The following is a 22,530-nucleotide window of genomic DNA, read 5'->3' as shown; positions in this document are numbered from 1 at the left end:
GTGTGTGTGTGTGTGTGTGTGTGTGTGTGTGTGTGTGTGTGTGTGTGACGACACCTCGAGTACTCTGCATTGTGTTTTGGGGTTGAGGTTCTGTGCAGAGGCACCAGACACAGGGTTCTATCGTGGTGAGACCTTGCAGCATTGATTTTGTCCAACCACACTTCTCAAACACCTTACTAGCATGCATGTCACATATGCTTATATCATGTACGGTATGTCACTACCATCATAATTCAATGAATCTCAGTGTTACTCACTACCTGTAACCTGTCACACAACTTGTGTAGTAGATGTTATGTGTAATATATATCATGCATTTTAGCTTATATCACCACCTGTGAAATCCTTATTCATATGAATTCATTCTACTTGCACCATTATATTCTACCATGCTGTGGTTTATTATACTTCTTTAGGACCTTGTAAATATTTTTTTTTTCACTTTTTGGTACTTTATTTTGTACCCTTCTTGCATGCTTTAGTACCAGTATTTTATTTTTATTTTTTTAGCGAGTCAAATAGGTTCTTCTAATCCTGAACATTTCATTGTACTGTTGACCCTGTATTAACCTGCATATGACAATTAAACATCATAACAATTAATAAAATATAAACACTATAAAGAAGGTGCTATTGACTGAGTTTGTTACAGCTCCTCGGACTTTTGTAAATATACTTTAAATATTACAGTTTCTCCTGTTTATCAAACAGTTAAAACAATTTGTACTTGCAACGTAAACGATATAAATAAACATTATTATTTTGGGGCTGTACCATTTTAAATGTACTGTATTTTTATGCATTTTAATCGTCCTTTTGGATAAAAAAAAAAAACGTTCAATACAAAAATCGTCCTTTTGCATGAATAAAGGAACCGAGCATACAACCTGGCAACCCACTGAACACTGGACAGAGCTAAGCTAAAGAAGATCGTCCTCGGCCTGGTGGCTGCTAGAGACCTCTCCGGTTCCGTTTCATGCTTCTACAATAGTAAAATTGCTACGTGTATATACAGTGCTTCGGAAATATGTCGGTAAGTACAATTAGGTTCACAAAACGTCGAAACATATACAAACGAAGCATTTTGCACTAGGAATTTGTATATATTTACTAAGCGGTGCAACAAATATTTTTCTAAAGATGGCGGCGAGCTCAGCGACAACGCTAGTGTTTGAAACTGTTAGCTAGTAGGTCAAAATGAGCGAAATGCAAAATTTAGCATAAGTGAACTGACATTATCGAAGACATATCTGGAACAGCTATTAAATATTCAACATCGTAATCACCAATGATAAGGAATTAAATGTGCCTGACAGCTCGAACATGGGGTATTTCAATAAGGATGTGCATATTGTAACGTCGGTACTGTCAGGTAAACGCTTAAATTGATGTAATCATGTTAACGAGTGTACACACTATACTGCTCTTCAGTATCTGAATAAAAACTACCGGTAACTTAAACTCATCGTATTTATATTTTGTTTGGACTTCTAAATTTAAGTATGTTGGGCTTTGCCGATGGGATTAAGAGGACGTTTGTCAAATATTTCATATCAAGTATGAGGGGCGAAATCAGCATATTAAGCTGCAATTAATAAAATAGTTTAGTCTTAGAAGGCTTAATTAGATTCAATAAAAACCGAGGCACTTTATGATAATTAGTTTTGTGTGTTTTTATTAAAGTTGTATAAACATGTTAATATTTGCTTGTAAAATTACAAATGTTTTTGCAATTTTATGATTTGTTTATCTTTTGACTTGATTGCAACTAATTTCGTAGTATTGCGTGTAATTCTTGACCTTATCACTCAGACATAATTTTTATTGTTACAATGGTTATTCAAAAAATTATGCAAATCTTTTATTTCACCTAATAATGGCCCTTTTTTCAGCTGCTGACCTCATGTTTCATGTTTATTTATTTCAGGAAAGCGATGACTCTTCTGACTTGACCAGATCAAGTTCTCCGGTTCATCGCAAAAAAAAGCACAGCATGGAGTCATCTAGATCTCCAAGAATGTCCAAACATCACCATTCACGATCGAGGTCACGTTCCAGGGACAGAAAACGTCAGTATTCAGTAACAAAACTGTTTGAGGAGTGCAAATGGCACCAGAATTTGGCCATTAATCGGAAACTATTTAATATTAATTGTGTTTTGTTAGTTGAATGTGTGGGAAGAACGTCTCCTGCATGCTCCGTAATCCAGGTAGATAACTCGTAACAAGGTTGAGTCAGGTCCTCTGGATGGATTCTTCTTTGTTGAAACATTTTGTCTTTTATCCAAAAGGACGAAACATTTCAACTAAGAAGAATCTGTTCAGAGGACCTGACTCAACTTTAGAAGAAGAAGAAGAAGTTTTTTACACAGGTCTCTACCACAAATATCAACCCGGTGTATGTGAGGTGCCTGAGATTGTATTGCTAGCTGAAATACTTTTAGTATATTTGGTTCAGATGTGGTTTTATAACATAGGCTTATGAGTAATGTGAAAAAACTGTTTCTGAGTGTGTGAGCAGTTTGCTTTCTGCTTTTTCCAGGTGACAGAAAATACAGAAGAAGTCGCAGCAGGAGCAAAGAGGTAATTGGTTTATTAATTGTATTGTTTAAAACACAGACAATGTTTTTTTTTTTTTGTTTGTTTTTTTAATATTAATAGGTACTAGCTTTAAGTTAAGGTGAGTATGTAGGTAAATATTCATAGTAGTCAGAACAACAACAATGTGCATTGAGTTCATGTGGGATGGGTATAATTTTGCCCACCTTATGTTCACATGTCTCAAAGGAAGCGTGTGACCTTGGATATCTGTCATTATTGTAGCCATAAACATGGTGAAGAGTAGATTTTTTTTATTTTTTGTTAAACCCTGTGTGTAGATCACATGATAACATTTCTACAATAAATCATACTCAGCGTGCTAATGCACGAAGAGACTGAACAGAAGACCCTGCTGACATAGCAAAATAATATGCCTACTACTGGGACAGGTAACTATCTGCCATTCAAACTCCTATTTGTCTCACATTATTAGTAGAGAAAGTGGCAATATTTTGTTTCTTTCAGCTAAGGATGTGCATTCATTGAATTTTGAAATGCATTAAACTTTTTTTTTAATCTGCAAGATGGATGCCCATCCTTATTCTAACTTGCCATTGGGTGTACTGTATATTCAAAATATTTAGATTGAACTAAGTTGCTAAATTTGCAAACTTGAGAATTGGAACTTCACATTTGCATGCACATTATTAAATCCACCAACAGGATCCAAATTGATGTCTTTAATTCTTATTACTATTCCTAACCATCCTCATGTTTGCAGCCAAAATTGTGCAAACCCAGAAATGCCCACATTTTTAACCAATCTGAAAATGTTTTATTACATTATACATGAATGTTAAGATGGAATCGACATGACAAGATATTTTTCATCTGGTCATATTTTTTTTACATTCTTCCTGCTGTAAGCCATGGTACTAACTCTTTTTGTTGCACTATTTTCCTGAAAGAGACAACTTCTTCTTAAAACAGGCACGAAAGAGGGACTCTGAGAAGCCATCAAAATCTTGTAGAAAAACAAATGATCTGCAAGAGCAGGAGAGACGCTCGACAGAGAATGGAGAGGAGCGGTCCCGGCGCAAGGAAAAGGGGTCTTTAAGAAGCCGAAGCTTATCCAGGTCGCACTCAAGAGAGAGGTAAGTCTGGTCAATAGAAGTCTGTTGGGCAGGTTTACAAAGTTGTCTAATGACACAGAGAAGAAGTAAACACTGTCGAGATTTAGGTACAGATTTTGGATTATTAGACTCATTTAGTATGAGTCTCTTTTGTAAATGAGACAGTTGTGTCTCAACGTGACTAACCTGTACAAATAAAATAAATATGATTTATATTTTGTTTAAATACTGTATTAACTGGCTATTCAACTGGCGGCCCAGGGGCCAACTCGGGCCCATGGATGAATTCAATTTGGCCCACAGTGGGTTCATTTTTAAACAAAACTAGATTTTAAACCATAAAACAAACTTACTTATTGACAATAACTGCTGGATGTCCGGCCCCTGAGATCTTGGATTTCAGTAACTGTGACCCCCTGAGCAATTTAGTTGAATAGTCCTGCAATATAATAATAATAATAATGTGTTTATATAATGGCAAAATTGGCTCTTAACAGTTTAGCTTGAATGTATTCATACGGTACCCCATTTTTCAAACCATCAATAGTTTCTGGCTTGAACCAATACAAATTACAAACAATATTCAAAAAGAATTGTAAAGATTTTCCAAAATGATGAGAACCACTTGAGAGAAATAACACCAATGAATGTGACAAGTGCAGTAACAAGGTACAATAAACGGAATAATTTTAAATTGATCAACAAAATTTAAATACTGTGCAAGAAGTTTTTTATTTTTTTCTCACTTGTTTACGGCAGTCGTATTATAAAAACGTGAGCAATAGAAAAGCTAATACAGCAGAACTGTCACTGTTCTCTGTTAGATCTCATTTAGTGATCAGTTCATGTTGCAAAATCGAAGCTCGCTTGTCAGAGAGAAGCCAAGTGTGAAGGTGAAATGAGCAGTGGATGACTGCCAAAATGGAGCTGTTATTATTTATCTCTGTTGTATTATGGTTAAAGCATGGAGCAAACATTGTAGGATTTCAGAAATTTGTGACCATCTACCGTATTTTTCGGACTATAAGGCGCACTTAAAATCCTTTTAATGTTCTCAAAAATTGACAGTGAGCCTTATAAAAAAGGGAGCCTTATACATTCCTCCGGACGCTAATGCTAATGAATCACTACAGGAGCTTCATGATATCATCAGCTCGCTGCAGAGCAAACACCCCGAGGCTCTTTACGTGGTAGCCGGAGACTTTAACCACGTGAATCTAAAGGACTGTCTCCCAAGCTTTAATCAGCATGTGACGATTCCGACACGTGGAGACCGCACGCTGGACCGTGTTTACACGAACGTAAAAAATGCATACAAAGCCGAACCCCGCCCCCACCTAGGACTGTCAGACCACATCTCAATCTTCCTGGCTCCTGCTTACATGCCCCCGCTGAGACGCTCCAGACCGGTACAAAAGAAAGTTAAATGTTGGATCCAGGACAGTGGCCCCATACTGAGAGATTGTTTTGATCGAACAGACTGGCAGGTTTTCAGAGAAGCTGCTGAAAATGGAGGTTCGCTTGATCTTGACCAATACACATCCTCAGTACTGGGTTACATTAGTACATGTACTGACACAGTCTCCACTATCAGAAATGTTAAAAGCTACCCAAACAGAAAACCTTGGCTGAATGCAGAGGTTCGTACCCTGCTGGAAGCCAGGAACACTGCCTTCAGGTCTGGAAACTCAGAGGAGCTGAGTAGGACAAGAAAAGAGCTGGTTGCTGGTATTAAGAGGGCCAAGGCCACATATGCAAAGAGGATCGAGGGTCAATTCATCTCACAAGACCCTCGGAGCATGTGGAGGGGCATTAAGTGCATAACAGATTATAAAGGAAGGAGTGAACAATGTCCCAAAGACCCATCTCTGCCTGATGCCCTCAACAAGTTCTATGCACGCTTTGAAGACCCGAACAGACCACCCAGCACCAGACTCACCTCACCACCGGATGAAGAGCATCTCAGCGTGACCTCAGCAGAAGTAAGGAGTACCTTCAGGAGGATTAATCCGCACAAAGCAACTGGCCCAGACAACATCCCCGGAAAAGTGTTGAAGGAATGTGCTGATCAGCTCTGTGAGGTGCTGGCAGACATCTTTAACACCTCACTTACCCTGGAGACAGTTCCCACCTGCCTGAAGACTGCCACCATCATCCCAGTCCCAAAAAGCTCTACAGTGACTGGTCTGAATGACTATCGGCCAGTGGCCCTCACCCCGATAGTCGCTAAATGCTTCGAAAAACTGGTCATGACTCACATCAAAACAACCATCAACATCAACGAGGACCCTCATCAGTACGCATACCGTGAGAACCGATCAACAGAGGATGCAATCTCCTCTGTGGTCCACACTGCACTCAACCACCTGGAGCAGAAAAACTCTTACGTCCGTATGCTCTTTGTGGACTTCACATCCGCCTTCAACACCATGATCCCCCAAACCCTGATGGACAAACTATCCACACTAGGACTAAGCCCCTCCATCTGCAACTGGGTACTAGACTTTTTAACAAACAGACCACAGTTAGTGAGGATCCACAACCTCTCCTCCTCCACCATAACCCTCAGCACTGGCTCTCCTCAGGGATGTGTGTTGAGCCCCCTCCTGTTTACTCTGCTCACATATGATTGTGCAGCTACCCATCCAGGCTGTCACATTGTAAAGTTTGCAGATGATACAGCGGTGGTGGGATGCATCACAAACAATGATGAGTCCAGCTACAGGCAGGAGGTGGAACACCTGGAGAGCTGGTGCAGAGAGAATAACCTTCACATCAATGTGAAGAAGACAAAGGAGATGATTGTGGACTTCAGAAGGAACAAAAACACCTACACCCCCCTGAACATAAGAGGATCTGCGGTGGAAGTGGTCTCCAGTTACAAGTACTTGGGTGTACACATGAATGACAACCTCAGCTGGAGCAACAACACCACCAGCCTGATCAAGAAAGCTCATCAGAGACTCTACTTCCTCAGACGGCTGAGGCGAGCTGGTCTGGGAAGCTCAGTCCTCACCTCCTTCTACAGGTGTGCAGTGGAGAGCATCCTGTGCTCGAGCATCAATGTGTGGCATGGAGGCTGCACAGCTGCAGAAAGAAAAGCTTTGCAGAGAGTGGTGAAGGCTGCACAGAAATCTGTTGGAGTCAGTCTCCCCACCATCACAGACATCTACACCTCCAGATGCAGGAAGAGGGCCACCTGCATCATGAAGGACCCCACTCACCCAGCACACACACTTTTTGCCTCCACTCCCCTCAGGCAGGAAGTTGTGGAGCATTAAGTGTAGAACCACTAGACTGAGGAACAGCTTCTACCCTGAGGCTGTTAGACTCATGAATCTCTAACTAGAATAATCACTGTGAAAAACCATATCATGTTGCTGCTGATCTGTTTCATGTTGCTGCTGATCTGTTTCAATGTTGATGTGTTCATGCGTGCACATCTGCTCACAGACTCATGTTCATGTTTGTGGTGATGTTCAATGTTTTATGTTGAGTGCTTAGTGTATATTTAGTTGATGTTTTTCTTAGTTCATATCTTAGATGTTATTACTGTTTTTCTTATACATTTTATTGTTGGATGTAACTGGGACCCTGTGTACATAATTTCGCTCCACCACATGTACCACATGAGGTGCGAATGACAATAAAGAAACTCTGACTCTGACTCTGATAATCCGGTGTGCCTTATGTTTGAATTATGGTTGTGCTTACTGACCTCAAACTGATTTTATGTAGTACACGGCGCTCAAAAATCTGTCAAAATGAACTTTTCGCTTAATGTGCCTTATAATCTGGTGTGCCTTATAGTCCGAAAAATACCGTATTTAAAAAATGTCGTTTTTTTTTTTAAGACCATACAACTTCTACAAATGCTCTTCTGTAGATCTTCAATTCCATATGTTCCACAAGAATAAAATGCAGCATTGTCTTTATGTCCATCATTTTTTTAGATTTATCTTAATTTTCCCATTTAAGGCGGCACCACAGCAAAAGCAGGGACCAGCGACGATCACGATCACGCAGCAGGGACAAGAGGAGGAAGAATAGGTCCCGTTCAGGTTCGAGGACCAAACACCGTCATCATAGCAAAAGTCGTAGCAGGAGCAAGTGGGTGTATTAACAAATAAGACCTTTCTTGTAACTTTTTGAAAATGTATATTGTTCTCTATCTTCCCCATCGTTATTAGACTATTTGCTTTGGTTGTTTTAGAGATCGAAAGAAGAGGAGTGAGAAAGTGAACAAAAAGAGTCGAAGTAGGTCTGTTAGTCCCCTGATTTTCCGCGGTCGAAACAAAGCTATGGATGCACAAGAGGCTCTAGCCAGAAGGTAAGGACGCAGCTGCAGCTAATGGATGCTTCTGTAGCGTTTAGCTTTATTGTATTCTTTAAAAGTTATTTGTGAGGTGGGTTTTTCCTCTTTCTTTTTAGGGCGTCACAAGTATTAATTGTGTGTATTTGCTTTAAGCAATGATTAGATAAGTAAGTTTCTTTTTTTTTCTTTTTTTTTTGTCCAGACTAGAGAGAGCCAAGAAACTGCAGGAGCAGAAAGAAAAGGAAATGCATGAGAAAAAGCACCAACAACAGCAGGAAATGGCTTCAGGTGAGAACTAGCCTGTGTGCACTTCTAAAATGTTGATCATGGAGTTCAGATCCTGTTGTTCATTCTGCTCTGTATGTGTTTAGCTGTGACAGCCCCCATTGCAGCAGCGGCTTCCTCAAATCCAGTCCTCAATGTGGCAGCCCTTTTGGCCTCCGGAACACAAGTCACGCCTCAGATTGCCATGGCTGCACAGATGGCAGCACTTCAAGCTAAAACACTGGCTGAGACGGGTATTTCAGTGCCCAGCTTTTATAACCCATCCGCTGTAAATCCCTCCAAGTTTGCAGAACAGGAGAAAAAGAGGAAAAAACTGTGGCAGGGAAAGAAGGAAGGGGTAAGTTGTTTTTATATTAAGGTCAACTTTTCTTCCTTAAATTGTTCTTTAACATGAACCAAAAGGAAAAAAAAGATTTTTTTTTCATGAGCAGTTTTTGCATACATTAATATTTGTACGATACCTAGCTTTTTAAAATTATTATTATTATTATTATTTTATATTTTTAGGAAAAATCTCAAACAGCAGAATTGTGGGAGAAACTAAACTTTGGAAACAAGGACCAGAATGTTAAATTTCGGAAACTGATGGGCATTAAGGTAAGCGTGCTGTTTCCATGACAATAAGAACTTTTTTGTTTCTTTACTGAGATAAATGCAGTTGTTGTTTTTTTTTTTGTCTCAGCAGGGTGAGGATGAGGAGGCTGAAGTTTCCAAACCACTTAATGATGAAGGCATAAAGACTCTGCAGAAACAAGAGGAGATGTTTAGGAACCTTGATGTACAGTATGAGATGGCACGGTCTCAGACACACACTCAGAGAGGAATGGGCCTCGGCTTTACCACCTCGTTCTCTCGAGGAATGGACTCTGTTTAGTGCCAAACACCAACAATCGCGTCCTCCCTTCATTTAAAACCACCAAATCATTGCTAGCTCTCAAGCTTGCATGGATGTTGCTTTGAATCTGTAATTTATTTATAGACAGAAGTTCCACATATTGTAACATTATAATGTAAATAGAATGATGCTGAGTTTGTCTCGGTATTTATTAATCTGTACATCATTGTAAAAGTAAGCATCATGTTTACTGATGCAGGGTAGTTTTTGGTTTTTTGTTTTGGAAGAATGTGGTAGCTTTTTTTTTTTTTTTTTTTTTTTACTCAAATATATATTTAGTATGTCTGAATATGAACGGGTTCAGGTGAACACTGTTTACATCCATTTAGCAAAAGGCATCCTAGATCAATTGTAGCATCACCAGAATCCCCAGTTTTCACATTTTGATTGGCAAAAACAAACACTGGTTGATATACAGTACATATTGTCTTTGAGTTTCTATGGGTTGAAGTCTGCTTGGAAGGAGTAAAGAATGTTTCAGTTGTTCTTGGATTAAATTTTGTGTTGGCAAAATATGTTTTCATAGTACTTTTGTTATGTTTTAAAAAAAATAAAACATTGTTACTGATACAATAAAACAAAAAGTTATCAGTTTTACTGCTATGTTTGAAATTAAAACTCATAGACGTTCCGTTTTTATGTTCACCTGATAAAAATGTGAGGAGACAGAGGAATTATGGCTTTAAAATTATATTTTCATGAGATTTGAGCACCTCAGTACTTCAGTCATTCTTTTTAACTATCTCTTTATTAATGATTAGCATACCAGGTCTGCAGCCAGACCAGACCAGTTTTTTAATTCTTACTATAAAGATAATTTATTGGCTTATATTCTTTTTTAGTGGGTGATCTCTCAAACAATCATGGCTCTAATTAATTGAATCTGTTTTTTCTTTGTTTTTTTTAAGCCCGCTCCACAGAAACTGTTTTATTGAAGGCTACTTAAGATGTCTTTGTCAGCTGATTCAAGACACTGCATAGTTTTGGTCTTAATCAACTTCTGCCTTTGATATCCTTGATCACAAGATCTTAAGACTTCAGAATCATATTGAGTTATCTGGTTGTGTCCTCAAGTGGTTCTCATTGTACCTGTCTGAAATTTTAATGTCTCTGTATTAAGGATCTTGTCAGACACTACTTGGCTATCTTGTGGTGTACCTCAGGGCACTGTTTTGGGACACAATTATATGCTTTATATATATTCATAAACTGAAGTCCTTAACAAACTGCTTGGCTAACAAAACAGTGTGTGACAGTTACTTGCTGAACTCTGATAAGTGCGAAACTAACCACCTGATTTTGTGACGTCTTTAAAACGTAAAACTGACACTGCCACTTCCATTGTAGGAACGTCTCAAAACTGAAAAGCTTTATGTCAAAATAGGAACTTGAGATGGTTGTTGGTGCTTTTATTTCTTCTCGGTCAGACTATTGTAACATCTTATTCACATCTTTAAACAAGGAACTGAACAGTCTTCAGGTTGTCCAGAACTGCTGCAAGATTGCCAACTCGTATAAACAAACGAGCTCACATCACACTCGTTGAAGCTTCCCTTCACTGGTTCAGTTTTAGAATAAATTAAAATATATACTTTTAGAGCTTTGCATTAACAAACACCTTCTTATATGTTCGTTCTGCTCCACCCTCCATCTTGTAGGTTAAGGTAATCTGATCAGAGGTTGTTGATGGTACCCCACACCCACTTCAAGTCTTAGGAAGATCGATCATTCCAAACAGTTGCACTCCAACTTTGGAATGCTCTGCCTCCATCTTTACTCAGCCTAGATTGTACTGATGCATTTAACATCTGAAGACATTCTTTTATAAGCAGGCGTTTAGCTAGTTGTTGAATTTTATTGTGTGTTTTACATGCACTTTTCTATGCTTTCATATGTATGGATGCTTGTATGTATTTTGGTTATGTTCTTAATATTTTACTGCTTCTGGTGTGAAGCGCCTTGTGATGTCACATCCCTGAAAGGTGGTGTATAAATAAACTTTACTTATTAGAAAACACAGCACCAGTCTTGCAAAACATCAGTATATTAACCAAGTGTTGCATTCAGATGCATTTCTCCACCAGTTTTGCTTTCTTGTACTGTACTTCTAATGTTTTTAGAAAAATGCTTCAAGAAAATATTTTAGTGATTTGTCTGTTTTGTCCCTTTTTATCAGATGCAACATCTTTATTGTTGAGTATCAACACTAAAGATAACTTTCCGTGTTCAGTAGGAAAACACAATCACACTTGGCATATACATAGAGCTGAGTTGCCATCTCAGGATGTATTGCTTGAGATAGCGTGTGGATGGCTGTGGCTGGGTGGTTGGAGCAGTCGTCCTCCAATGCGAGAGTTGGGGGTTCGAATCCAACAGCAGTCACATGTCGAAGTGTCCCTGGGCAAGACACTGAACCCCTCGTTGCCTCTGATGTGTGTCCCATCAGTATGAATGTGATAAAAGCTCTGATTAGTCTCTACAATGATTTGTTCAAATTGCTTTGTAGAGATCTAGTAGAGTGATGTATGAATGGGTAAATGAGGGCACAGATTTTGTTGTAAAGCGCTTTTGAGTATCTCGCTAAGATAGAAAGGCGCTGTACAAGTACAGTCCATTTACCATAGCAAATCAGGTCTCAGCCTAACTCTAGTATTATAGTGTGTTGGCTAATCTGATTACAAGTCCATAGTAAAGGCCCAATTGTTGTCTAAAAAATTAATTTTGTGGTTGTTTTTATACCCAACAATGTTCACTTGTGCATTTTGCATTCAGTAGAACCTCACAGGACCTGAGAGATTCATTATCTGGATGTTATTCCAGCCATTTTCTAAAGTTTCATCAGAACTCGTGTTAATAAAAAGGTTGTTAAAATACATTCTCTATGAAAAGAGAAAAATGTGGCGTTTTAGGTTCAGATGTCAAGAGCCGTGCCCTTCTCAACAAAAAGAGCTTGAACCTGCAGCCTTAGGATTATGAGACTGTGGCACTTACCACTGAGCCACCGCAGTACATTAGTACCACTTTACAATAAGGGTACCTTTATAAATCCCTAATAGTCAAAATGCAGTTATTGAAGTTGTAAACACCAAATAAACCATGAATAAGCAGTTAAAAGGACAATATTGATGTGTCTTGCCAAATACTGAGCCAACATTAATCTACTCCATTTTCAATGTTTATTTTTTTTCCAAAACTTCAAGTTCAAAGATCAAACCCAGCAAGTTACCTGCATGTAAAGACCAAATTTTAAATACAAAGTTTGTTTTGGTGTATAAAGTTTAGTTGGGGGTGGCACGGTAGAGCTGCTGCCTGTCAGCGAGGTCGCCAGTGCAAACCGTAACGGGACCTTTCTGGTGGAGTTTGCATGTTTTGTCCGTGCATGCGTGTTTTCTCCGGGTACTCCGGTTTCCTCCTATCGACCAAAAACATGCATGTTAGGCTAATTGGTAACAAATTTTCCCTATAGGTGTGAGTGAGAGAGTGAATGGTTGTTTGTCTCATTGGTCTCTGTGATGGACTAGAGACTGTCCCCCGCATCTCACACAGTGATCGATGGACATGGGCACCAGTGACCCCCCAGCGACCCGAAAAGGAAGAAGCAGGTAAAGATAATGGATGGATGGATGTTTAGTTGGAAATAAATGTGATCAACAATACTTAAAATTTAAAATACCGGTAAATTATCTGAATGAATTTAAACATGGTGCTTAATTTAACCAGAGAGTGAACCTGCTGTAGTGTATGAACAATGTTTTATTTATGCTGCTTTATAAAGTGCTTACAAACCATAAACAACCTATTCACAAATAAACAAATCCTCTTAGAAATTGCACTAATTTAGATTTTTCATGGAACAATATAAATATTTGAAAGGTAGCTCAAGACTGTTATACACACAAAAAAAATACAGCAAGTGTTTTCAGAATATCAATTAAAAAAAATAAAATAAAGCAAAACCATTTGGACAGAAATAGCAAAACACTAACAAAAACTGAAATATTTTTCCAAAAACTAAACCTACATACAAAAACTTAGCTGTCCTTAAAAAAAGTACATAAAAATGTCAGCTTATTAATTTTAAGATAAGCTGCTACTCTTCTATTGAAAGCTGTATGGAAATCTGACTTCACCTGCATATAAGGCTTGAGTACAGCACATGAGCTACACCGGTGATGAGGTTATGGTTTGCAAACTCAAGAATAAGGAGCAGGATTGGGTATTCGCTACGTCTCTTTTCTAGTGTCGACTCCTCACATAAACCCATCCAGTGAAGCAGCAGCGTCTGCATGGCTTCAGGAAACAGTTCTGTGGTTAGTTCCTCAGCAGGCGGCAGGTCACTTATTCTCTCGATGTGCTGAACTTTGAAGCCCTCCACCTTCTGGCTGATGCTGCTGTTGGCTGCGTGAAACTGCTGGCCGAGCCAACGTCCTACACAAGTGAGCAGGTGACTCGAATACACAGAGTCTTTGGCCCAGTCCTCAGCGTTCAGCAGGGCTAACACAGTTTCTGCTGCATCCTTTTCTTTTAGCTCACCCTTCACATGTTGATCGATGCATGTAAGAAGCAGCAGGATGGCTTCCAGACGTTCTGTGCAGCTTTGAGGTTGAGAGGAGAGCTGGTCAGCCAAACGGTGCAGTCCTTCTATTAGTGTGGCTACAACTGGCTGGCTATCTGATGAAAAAGTGCAATAGTTATGATCTGCTGATGTATCAGCCATGTCACTGCCACACTGGGTCAGGCACCTGTCATCCTCACAGTAAGGACGTTCTGATATTTCATTTAGTTCTGTTCCAAACACACTGGGGGACTCTGAAGTGTCAAGCTGCACACTGAGGCTGTAAGTCATTTCCAGTGGGCTCTCGTTTATCTGAGATTTCCAAACATCCTATAAAGAAAAATACAACAGCTCAAATATTAGAAATAGAAAGCAACCTGGTCATCAGAATAGATGAATGATGTACCTGGAAGTTCTCCAGCACTGCAAGCTGCTCCTGCTTAGTGTACATTTCAAAGGCAACTCGAAAAAGTCCTTGAATACTGTAAAACCACAGGCTGTTGTTTGAAGCAGGAACCCTCAAGCCCTGGAACCTAAAACCTGGAAAGAAGCACTTTTATAGTCATAAGTGTTGTTTCTTTAATGCAGTGTATTATCTTTTGTTTTAGACTTTACCTGAGGAAAACTTTATTTTAGTGGCAAGTCCTTTTTTGGCAAACTTGGCATGGTACCTGGGATGGTTCTCTATCCGGATGTCAGTGTTGGAGAGGAGATCGGCTCCTAAATAAAGTGGTATCACAGGGCCCTGGTGTAAAAATAATAATAAATACGAACATTGTCATTTTATTCATTGTTATAATAAAATTATAATATATTAAACAGAGTTTAAATGTGTAGGAGGACTAGTTTAAAAAATTCAATGTCATTCATGTGAATTCTACTAAAACTAGAGGCATTGCTTTTTATGCTAAAAAGAACACTGGGGGCTAAAATACTGCTGAAAGTAATTTGTTAAAACTGAGACAGAGCACTAGCTTAAAGCTAAAAAAGCAAAACACTAGCTATAAGCTAAAAATATCAAAATGCCAGCTAAAATCTAAAAGTAGCAAGACGATGGCTAAAAGTTGCAAAGGTTGGCCAAAAGTTAAATGAAGCTAAAGGCTAGCTACCGCTGAAAGCAGAAGCTAAAAATAGGCCTGGTAAAAACTAAAAGTAGCACCATTCTATTAATACAGCAAAAGATTAGCTAAAAGCTAAACAAAGCAAATGGCTATATAATAATAATAAATAAATAAATAAAGTGCTATGTGTTGTCATCATTGTTTGTTCCCATACAAAGACAAAATTGGCTCTCTGCATTTAACCCACTGCACCTGGGATGCACCCAGGTGGAGCAGTGGGCAGCTAGGTGAGCGCCCAGGGAGCAATTCGGGATTGGATGTCCTGCTCAGAGACACCATGAGCTGTGCAATGACCGGGGATCGAACCCAGAACCTTCGGGTCCCGAGTCGGCTGCCCTGCCCATAAGCTAAAAGTAGAAAAGGGCTAACTAGGGGGTGAATGCAGCAAAAGGATGGCTATTAACTAAAAGTAGCAAATGCTTAACTTTAAGCTTCAAGTAGCACAAGAACACAAAAACAGAGTGAGTATGATGAAGCATACTGTATTTCAGAGAACGTTTTGGAAGAAACTGCAGAAATCTCAACGTAACTCTATGGTAAATAAATATAAAAGTTACCAAAACAAACCACAACATCCACCTCCAAATGGGCTAAGTTTTGATTTATAAATCGTTAAAGTAGCATAAACTATTTGGACTCTAAATGAGTCCTTGAGGCTCAATGGGATTAACCTGTATAAATAAAGTTTGAATGAAAAAAGAAATGGGAAACGGACTTGGAGGAATCCATATCAGACTCAGTCTGGCACAAGATCTTTCACAACATTTTTTTTTTATCCTCAATCTGTCTAAGATGCTGTAATTCAATTCAAGGTGGTGCACCGGCTACACTGGTCCAAAGACAAGCTGTCCAAGAACAACACTGACCTGTATCCTGCACGTGATCATTGTAAACAAACTCCAGCTACGCTCTTCTGGACACATTCTGGACCTGTCCCAAACTGCGGATCTACTGGTGGGTGATCTATTTTTGACACCTTCTCTGGGATATGTGGGAAAACTGTGCACCCATCACCATTCATCTCACTGTTTGGAGTGTCCCCAGTGGATACGTCCTTCAGCATGTATGAGAAGGATGTGATTGCTTTTGGCTCTCTTCTGGCCAGGAGACTTGTTTTGTGCAGATGGAAGGTCCCACCCCCTCCTCCCCCAGCATATAACTGGATAAGAGAAGTCATGTATCATATTCATCTGGAAAAAAATAGATGTACCCGGTACCCTGAAAGGTTCTGTAAAAGTTTTGGAATATATGGCAGCCTTTTGTGTCATATGTTGAAAACATGTCAGTGCCTGCTTAGGATGTGTATGTGTGACTGTGTGGGAGAGGAGGAGGTCGGGGTGGGAGGGGATTTTGTTCTGTTCTTTGTGTGTGTGTGTGTTTAAAAAAAAAAGTAATAAAAAAAGACTTGTTTAAAAAATATATCATAAAATGATACAGAAGTAGTGTCCTCAAGCTGTTAAATTGTTAATCGCGCTTTTTAACCAAATATTTCATCATCCCTAGATAAATAAAAAATATCATGAAAGGGAAAGCGACTCACCTTGTCGGGACTATCCGACAACTTAAACGAAGTTACATTCACTAAGTAAATGAAACGAATTTTCCGAGCGCCCCCGACCCACTGCGGTAAGGCTAAGTGGATTGTTGAGCAGTCTGACATCGCTGGAGGCAAACGGTGATACACACATCTGTGTTTGAGCGTTTGACTGGATGTTTTTACTACGGTGGCCCTAAGGTGTAAATGAACAACATTTGAAAAATACCGAACAAGACACTGTAAATTAGTAAAAGGCAAAGTACGTCTAAAACACGGCAAGTAGACTTGAATCAAATCCAACACAACGGAAAAAAAACAACCGGACACACGTTTCCGGAAACGTTGCAATGGTTATTTTGCCCTCAGTATTGTCTAGCTAGCTAAGCACAAGTTTGTTTGAAAATAAATATAAGTTAGTCATTTCTGAAACTACGCTAGTGCATGGTCTTGCAGGCGATTATTTAGATTTTCTGCTGATAAATCTGTGAGGTACTTGTTTTTCTGACATGTATTTTTTTTTTACCTGTAAGACTATAATGTGGAGTTAAAATAACCCATAGTTATTTCGATGGCACGTGACACCAGAAGAACCAATGAATTCAAGAAGAGCTTCTTTTCGCCTCAGTGTAAAAATGGCTGAGGTTGATTTCGGGGATACTGAGCTCTTTGAGCAGCTTGAAGACTCTGCACCGTTTATCCCGAGACACATTCGTTTCACGAATGATGATGAGGAAAACCAAGAGGAGTCGAACCGACTTCAGATCAAGCTCGAAGAGTGTGAAGCAAACGTCCAGAAACTTTCGGAGGAGAATATCCTTTTGTCAGTTGCTATCGGTGTTAGCAATGTAGCATGTTTGCTAGCACAGCAACCATCCCGTTCTTAGATCAAAATACTGAATAATGCAAAACTTACTAATATACGATTAGGTTATTTTGTGGCATATATGTCTGTTTTCTTAACTTTTAGTCTACATAGAGTTTTACAACGGAAACTGAACATATTGACACGACCAAGGTAATGCTCTTCAGGTACACAGTTCAAATAATAACAAAACGAAACTGATCAGATCTTCACTACAAATGTCTCTTGATGTTACAGCGGCATCACAGTTGACGATGTCGGTATGGATGGACCCTTTCTTCAGATCCTTTATGCGAATAACGTTGTATCGAAGTAAGTTTTTATTTTTACTATGACCCAATACATATATCCCTATACAAGGGTTGAAGGGGCGAAAGAAGCAAAACGCAAACTAACAAACATTTAATCAGTGTTGTGTTTGAATTAGATTTTTTTTTTATATGATTTCTCATCTGGATTGTTCTCGTTTACTTTTTTCTGAAATTTTGCACAATAATTTGACCTTAAACTATTTGAGCTAATGATAGAAAATATAAATACAATAATGCTGGCAACTAAATACTGACATTAATAAATTTGGTTTTCGTGTTTATGTTTGATTTGATTGATCATATGAGTGACAAAGTGGGTTTGCAGCTGACATAATGATAAATGCATAGGAAATGCTCTAATTAGTGTTTCTCTCAAAGGCAATGTCGTCAAGAAATTGAAGACTGTGTCTGCAATGTGATCCATAAACACCAGAAACCAAGCAGTGAGAAGCAGAAAACGTTTCACATGAAACCCCAGGTATTTAGTTATTTCTCAACACTTATTTTGTTAGTTATTCAGTTGATAAACAGTTACAATCTTGCTGTTTACATAAATTTTTTCTGCATCTGAAGAGCTCCGCTTTTGCTTTGGATGAAGATCCACAGAAGTTGGTCACCAGTAGTGTGAGAACAACAACAGAGGCCTTTAAAGTAGGTATCTGCTTTTTAGCCCACTCTTGTGAATTGCAAGAAATTTTGTCATAAGAAAAATAAAGCGTTTTGTTGTTTTTCTTTTAGGTGGTTGGAAGTGTTTTATATTTTGCTACCTTTAGTGTTGACAAACTTGGACAGCCTTTGGTGAATGAAAACCCCCAGCTGACCGATGGATGGGATGTTCCAGTGTATCTTTATTGTGGATCAAACATTTACAACCTTCGGAACTGTTTTACAAGATAAAAATAATGAATTCAAACTTACATTTTAGGTGCTTATATGGACTGCTTTTCAAATCTCATTTGAATCAACAGTATTTATATATATATATATATATATATATATATATATATATATATATGTATTGTACTATATTTGATGTAACAAATGTCAAATGGCTTCCTGAATTGTTGCACAGCTACTTGCAGGTATTCAACTTAGTGATTGGAGCTGAAGGACAGGAAATAGAAATGAAAGATAAAAGGTATGACTTTAAAAAAAATTGCAGCTTCTGCTAAGTTATAATTTACTTTTTTTGCTTTATTTTTTGGTATTGCATGAATAATTTTTACTAATCTCTATTGCAGACCCAAGTCTATGTGTTTCAACTGCGGCTCAAGCAGTCATCAGCTCAGAGACTGTCCAAAGGTATAATTTTGCTACTAAAATGGCAGGAATACAAATTAAACACAAGAAGAGTTGGAACTTGATTTATTGCATTCACACAATTACATTTCTAGCCTAAAGACATGACTGCAATAAATGAAAGAAGAAAGGAGTTCAATCAGAACAACCAGGTTATGGTGGGTAACCAGCGATACCATGCAGAAGAAGTGGAGGAGCGTTTTGCCAGATTCAAACCTGGAGTCATTAGGTAGGATTGTTAATTTGTGCAAATCTAAATTAAATCTGAAAATGTGTTGTAATATAAGTAAAGGTGAATGTGCATATCTACTACTTTGTCCTGAATAGCGAGGAGCTTTTGGCAGCCCTGGGAGTTAAAGGCAACACCCTCCCTCCTCTGATTTATCGAATGAGACAGCTGGGTTATCCACCAGGTTGGCTCAAGGACGCAGAGATGGAAAACTCTGGTTTATTCCTATATGATGGAAATGGTTTGTTTGTTTTTAACAATAAGGCTTCTCTGTTTTTCATCCAGAAAATTTGGACTTTGACCTTTTTTCCCCCCTCTCTTTTGCAGCATCAAATAATGGCGGTGAAACACAAGATACTTCACAGAGCAGCTCCTATGATGTTTCCAAACTGGTGGATTTCCCAGGCTTCAATGTGGCTGCCCCTCATAACATGAAAGATGTACGCAGCACAACACAACAAATGTTTAGCTTAAATATATCACAAGTATAATTTTGTGTTGTTCACTTTTTCTTAGGTAAATTGGTACTGATACTATAGCTTAGATTTTTTTTCCCCATTTTATTATTTATTTTTCCATCATAAAAGCAGCACAGCTTTTAATCCAGAAGTTTCCAAACGTTTTGGTGGCACTTTTTACATTTGTGCAAATAATACGTCTTTTCTGTCTTCTAGGAGTTCATGCATTATGGCTCGATTCCCATGCAGAGCAGCCACATGAAGCAAAACTATGCAGCATATCTGTCCAACAGCTTCCCTCTGGTATCTTTCTTAATGTATTCAAGTGTTTGGGTTTCTTCTGTAAACATTTAGGCCAGGGCCTCTTAATCCTGTTAGGACTGCTTTTTAGCTTTCACTTAAACTCTTACTATCCCTGGTTAGCAATGATGTAAACACAACAGCAACTACGTATCAGATCAGCTCTCATTTTCCATTATATTAGTCTGTTTTGTTTTAAAATTGTTATTTCTCAATATCAGATATTGCAGCATTTAAGGCTTGTACACTTGTCTTTATTTAGCAAATCTGTTGCTTTTTTCTGTAAAGGCTATTTTATGCTATTTACCAGTACATGCTCCAGGTATTCAGTTACGTTATAATGACAAATATGCGAAATGGAACATAAAACCTTGTAATTCAGATTTAGAATTCAAACATTTTTACCCTTTTTCATTGTTTTGGTGTCAGTGGTAAATTTATTTAAAAAAAAGTAGGATGCGTAATGAAAATAGTTTGGTTAAAAACTGATTTTTTTCTTCTTTTTTTTTTTTTACCCTTAAAGCCTGGTGCCGCCTGCAACAAAAGACAACAAGAGTCTGACTCCTCTCCACAACTGAAGAAGAAGCTAAAGTCTAGCCCTGATCGCATCTCAGACAGAAGTTCAGACATGGATATTGAATCAGGTTGCTATTCAGGTCGTCTAACTGTTTATTGATGGCTTGTTAATGTAGTTTTCTTTGGTCTAGTTTTTATTGCCACTGACCTCATTCTTTAACTCACAGTTTAAATAAGAATTAATTGGAATAAAATATCATTTATTGTTTTGTTTATCGGTAGTCAAAGTAATTTATTTATTTATTTTTTTGCTTTCCACAGATCCAGGGACAGTTTACAGCACTGGTGACTTTCAGTTCCAGTCACCTCTACCACCAGGCTCTCCTTCCTTCAGTTCACCACCTCCTTTACCAGAGGGCACCCCCCCTTCTACACCCATTCCTCCACCTCTCCCAAAAGGTACACCTCCACCCACACCCACCAACGGCTCTCCAGCTCTGGAAGGGCGTACCAGGACAGTAGTTAATGAAAACGAGGAGGAAGCAGAAGATGAACTGACACTGGAGGAACTGGAGGAGCAGCAGAGGTTGATCTGGGCAGCACTGCAAAATGCAGATTCAGCCACCAATAGTGATAGTGAAACACCAGCCTTAGGAACACCTGTGCCCAGTTCACCAAGCGTTTCCACATCGGTACGCACAGACACAGAAACGGAGGAGGTTGAAGAGTCAACAGACAAAGTGACAGCTGCTGAACCTTGTAGTGATGAAAAGTGGGTGCAAGAGATCGACACTCAAAGCCCTGGACCAGTCAAAGTTAAGGAGGAGAGTCCTCAGAGTCCTGAGCCTGTCAAATCCCAAGATGATAGCCCTCAGAGCCCTGATCCAGACATGTCTAATCTGGGGGCTGGAGAAGGTCCTCAAAAGCAGGTAGAAAAGATTACTGGTATTCCTCATCGAAGCAGGTTTGCAGCTGGAATCGTCCCATTTGAAAATACACCTGAATTCACAGAGGTGGCTGAAGCGACAGGAACATACCTGAAGATCAGAGACTTGCTTAAATGTTCTCCTCGGAGTTTGGCAAAGAAAAACTAACATTCGGAACACAAAGTATGAATAAATGCTAAATCTGAAACATCAGATTTAATTTTTACTAAGCATAACTTTGTTTCTAGCTCTTTTTTAAAATTGTAAAAATACCAAGAGAGATGAAGCTTTTAGGAAGGCTGCAACATGTTTTGAGCAGCATTGTGACATTGTTTGCTTATTTTATTGTAAAATTTGTATAGTTTTAATTTTATAAGGCTTCATGGCTTTTTTTTTGTTGTCACATTTGAAATGCTCTACAAGCATAAATAAATGGGCCTCATTTTGTTTAACCAGTGTGTTGTTTTGTATGACAACAAAGATGTTGGCAGCACATTTGTTAAGTGATTTTTACAATGTGTAATTATCAACCATTTTAAGCATAATAAAATTTTCTTTGAGTAATTATTTTACACTTTCAACTGTTTTTATCCAGATGTATTAGAAAATGTAAAGTATTGCTAACCCCCACCCCCCGAAAAAAACAAGTCAACAGACATTTTGAAAGGACTTCAGAAAGAATAAACATCATAGGACTGCCTTAAAATTTACAAGACTGATTCTTAGGAATCACAGTTCAAGGGCAATCCCTGTCATACAAGAGAGTCTGGAACTGAGACTTGAGCTAAGAAATTTCTCAACAGATCTCAAAATGTTAACATATAGTCTATGACATCACTCAAAGTTGTTTTATAGAAATGCAAAAAAAAAAAAAAAAAACCCTGCTGAATAAGAACTTTATTAATTTTGATGTTATGTTGTTTATTTGTCATATGTAGGTTAACATGGGGTCAACAGTGCAATGAAATGTTCAGGATGAGAAGAACCAGTTTGACTGCTAAAAGCAAACAAGCAAGAAATACAAAAGCATGCAATGAGGGTACAAAAAGTGAGAAAAATATATTTACAAGATCCTAAAGAAATCTAGTAAACAACAACATGGTAGAATATAATGGTGCAAGTAGGATGCATTTGTATGAATAAGTATTTCACAGGTGGTAATATAAGCTAAAATGCACATGATATATATTGCACATAGCATACTACAGGGTGTGTGACAGACACAGGCAGTTACACTGAGATTAATTG

General features: G+C 38.5%; 3 protein-coding genes across 5 annotated transcripts; 2 read left to right on the top strand and 1 right to left on the bottom strand.

The window, feature by feature from the left end:
• The first annotated feature begins 913 nt into the window (after positions 1 to 913).
• rsrc2 (arginine/serine-rich coiled-coil 2) lies at positions 914 to 9,397 on the top strand. Of its 2 annotated transcripts, none has more exons than XM_037680385.1 (10): positions 914 to 1,033; positions 1,928 to 2,069; positions 2,542 to 2,582; positions 3,531 to 3,694; positions 7,652 to 7,783; positions 7,887 to 8,003; positions 8,191 to 8,276; positions 8,360 to 8,610; positions 8,781 to 8,870; positions 8,959 to 9,397. In XM_037680385.1, the coding sequence occupies exons 1-10, from the start codon at positions 1,028 to 1,030 to the stop codon at positions 9,145 to 9,147; spliced, it is 1,218 nt and encodes a 405-aa protein (XP_037536313.1). In that variant the 5' UTR covers positions 914 to 1,027; the 3' UTR covers positions 9,148 to 9,397. The 2 variants fall into 2 exon arrangements, with proteins under 2 accessions (XP_037536313.1, XP_037536312.1); XM_037680384.1 differs by having other exon boundaries at positions 8,956 to 9,397.
• A 3,897-nt stretch (positions 9,398 to 13,294) lies between these two features.
• On the bottom strand, positions 13,295 to 16,504 carry si:ch211-110p13.9 (uncharacterized protein LOC562347 homolog). Its single transcript, XM_037680081.1, has 4 exons — positions 16,385 to 16,504; positions 14,339 to 14,468; positions 14,130 to 14,263; positions 13,295 to 14,053 (listed from the first exon to the last, which is right to left on the bottom strand). Exons 1-4 carry the CDS (start codon positions 16,502 to 16,504, stop codon positions 13,295 to 13,297), a joined length of 1,143 nt encoding a protein of 380 aa, XP_037536009.1.
• A 470-nt stretch (positions 16,505 to 16,974) lies between these two features.
• On the top strand, positions 16,975 to 21,741 carry zcchc8 (zinc finger, CCHC domain containing 8). 2 transcript variants are annotated; one of them, XM_037680381.1, is made up of 14 exons: positions 16,975 to 17,191; positions 17,354 to 17,396; positions 17,481 to 17,555; positions 17,933 to 18,032; positions 18,128 to 18,205; positions 18,293 to 18,396; positions 18,627 to 18,692; positions 18,796 to 18,856; positions 18,949 to 19,082; positions 19,181 to 19,323; positions 19,410 to 19,522; positions 19,757 to 19,843; positions 20,364 to 20,484; positions 20,678 to 21,741. In XM_037680381.1, exons 1-14 carry the CDS (start codon positions 16,975 to 16,977, stop codon positions 21,448 to 21,450), a joined length of 2,115 nt encoding a protein of 704 aa, XP_037536309.1. In that variant the 3' UTR covers positions 21,451 to 21,741. The 2 variants fall into 2 exon arrangements, with proteins under 2 accessions (XP_037536309.1, XP_037536310.1); XM_037680382.1 differs by having other exon boundaries at positions 16,980 to 17,191; positions 20,364 to 20,496.
• Positions 21,742 to 22,530: the final 789 nt, after the last annotated feature.

The sequence above is a fragment of the Nematolebias whitei genome, chromosome 8 (assembly GCF_014905685.2).
Source record: "Nematolebias whitei isolate Nwh7 chromosome 8, NemWhi1, whole genome shotgun sequence".
NCBI lineage: Eukaryota > Metazoa > Chordata > Actinopteri > Cyprinodontiformes > Rivulidae > Nematolebias > Nematolebias whitei.
Note: the sequence above shows the minus strand (reverse complement) of the source record. Positions and strands in the feature narration are given on the sequence as shown.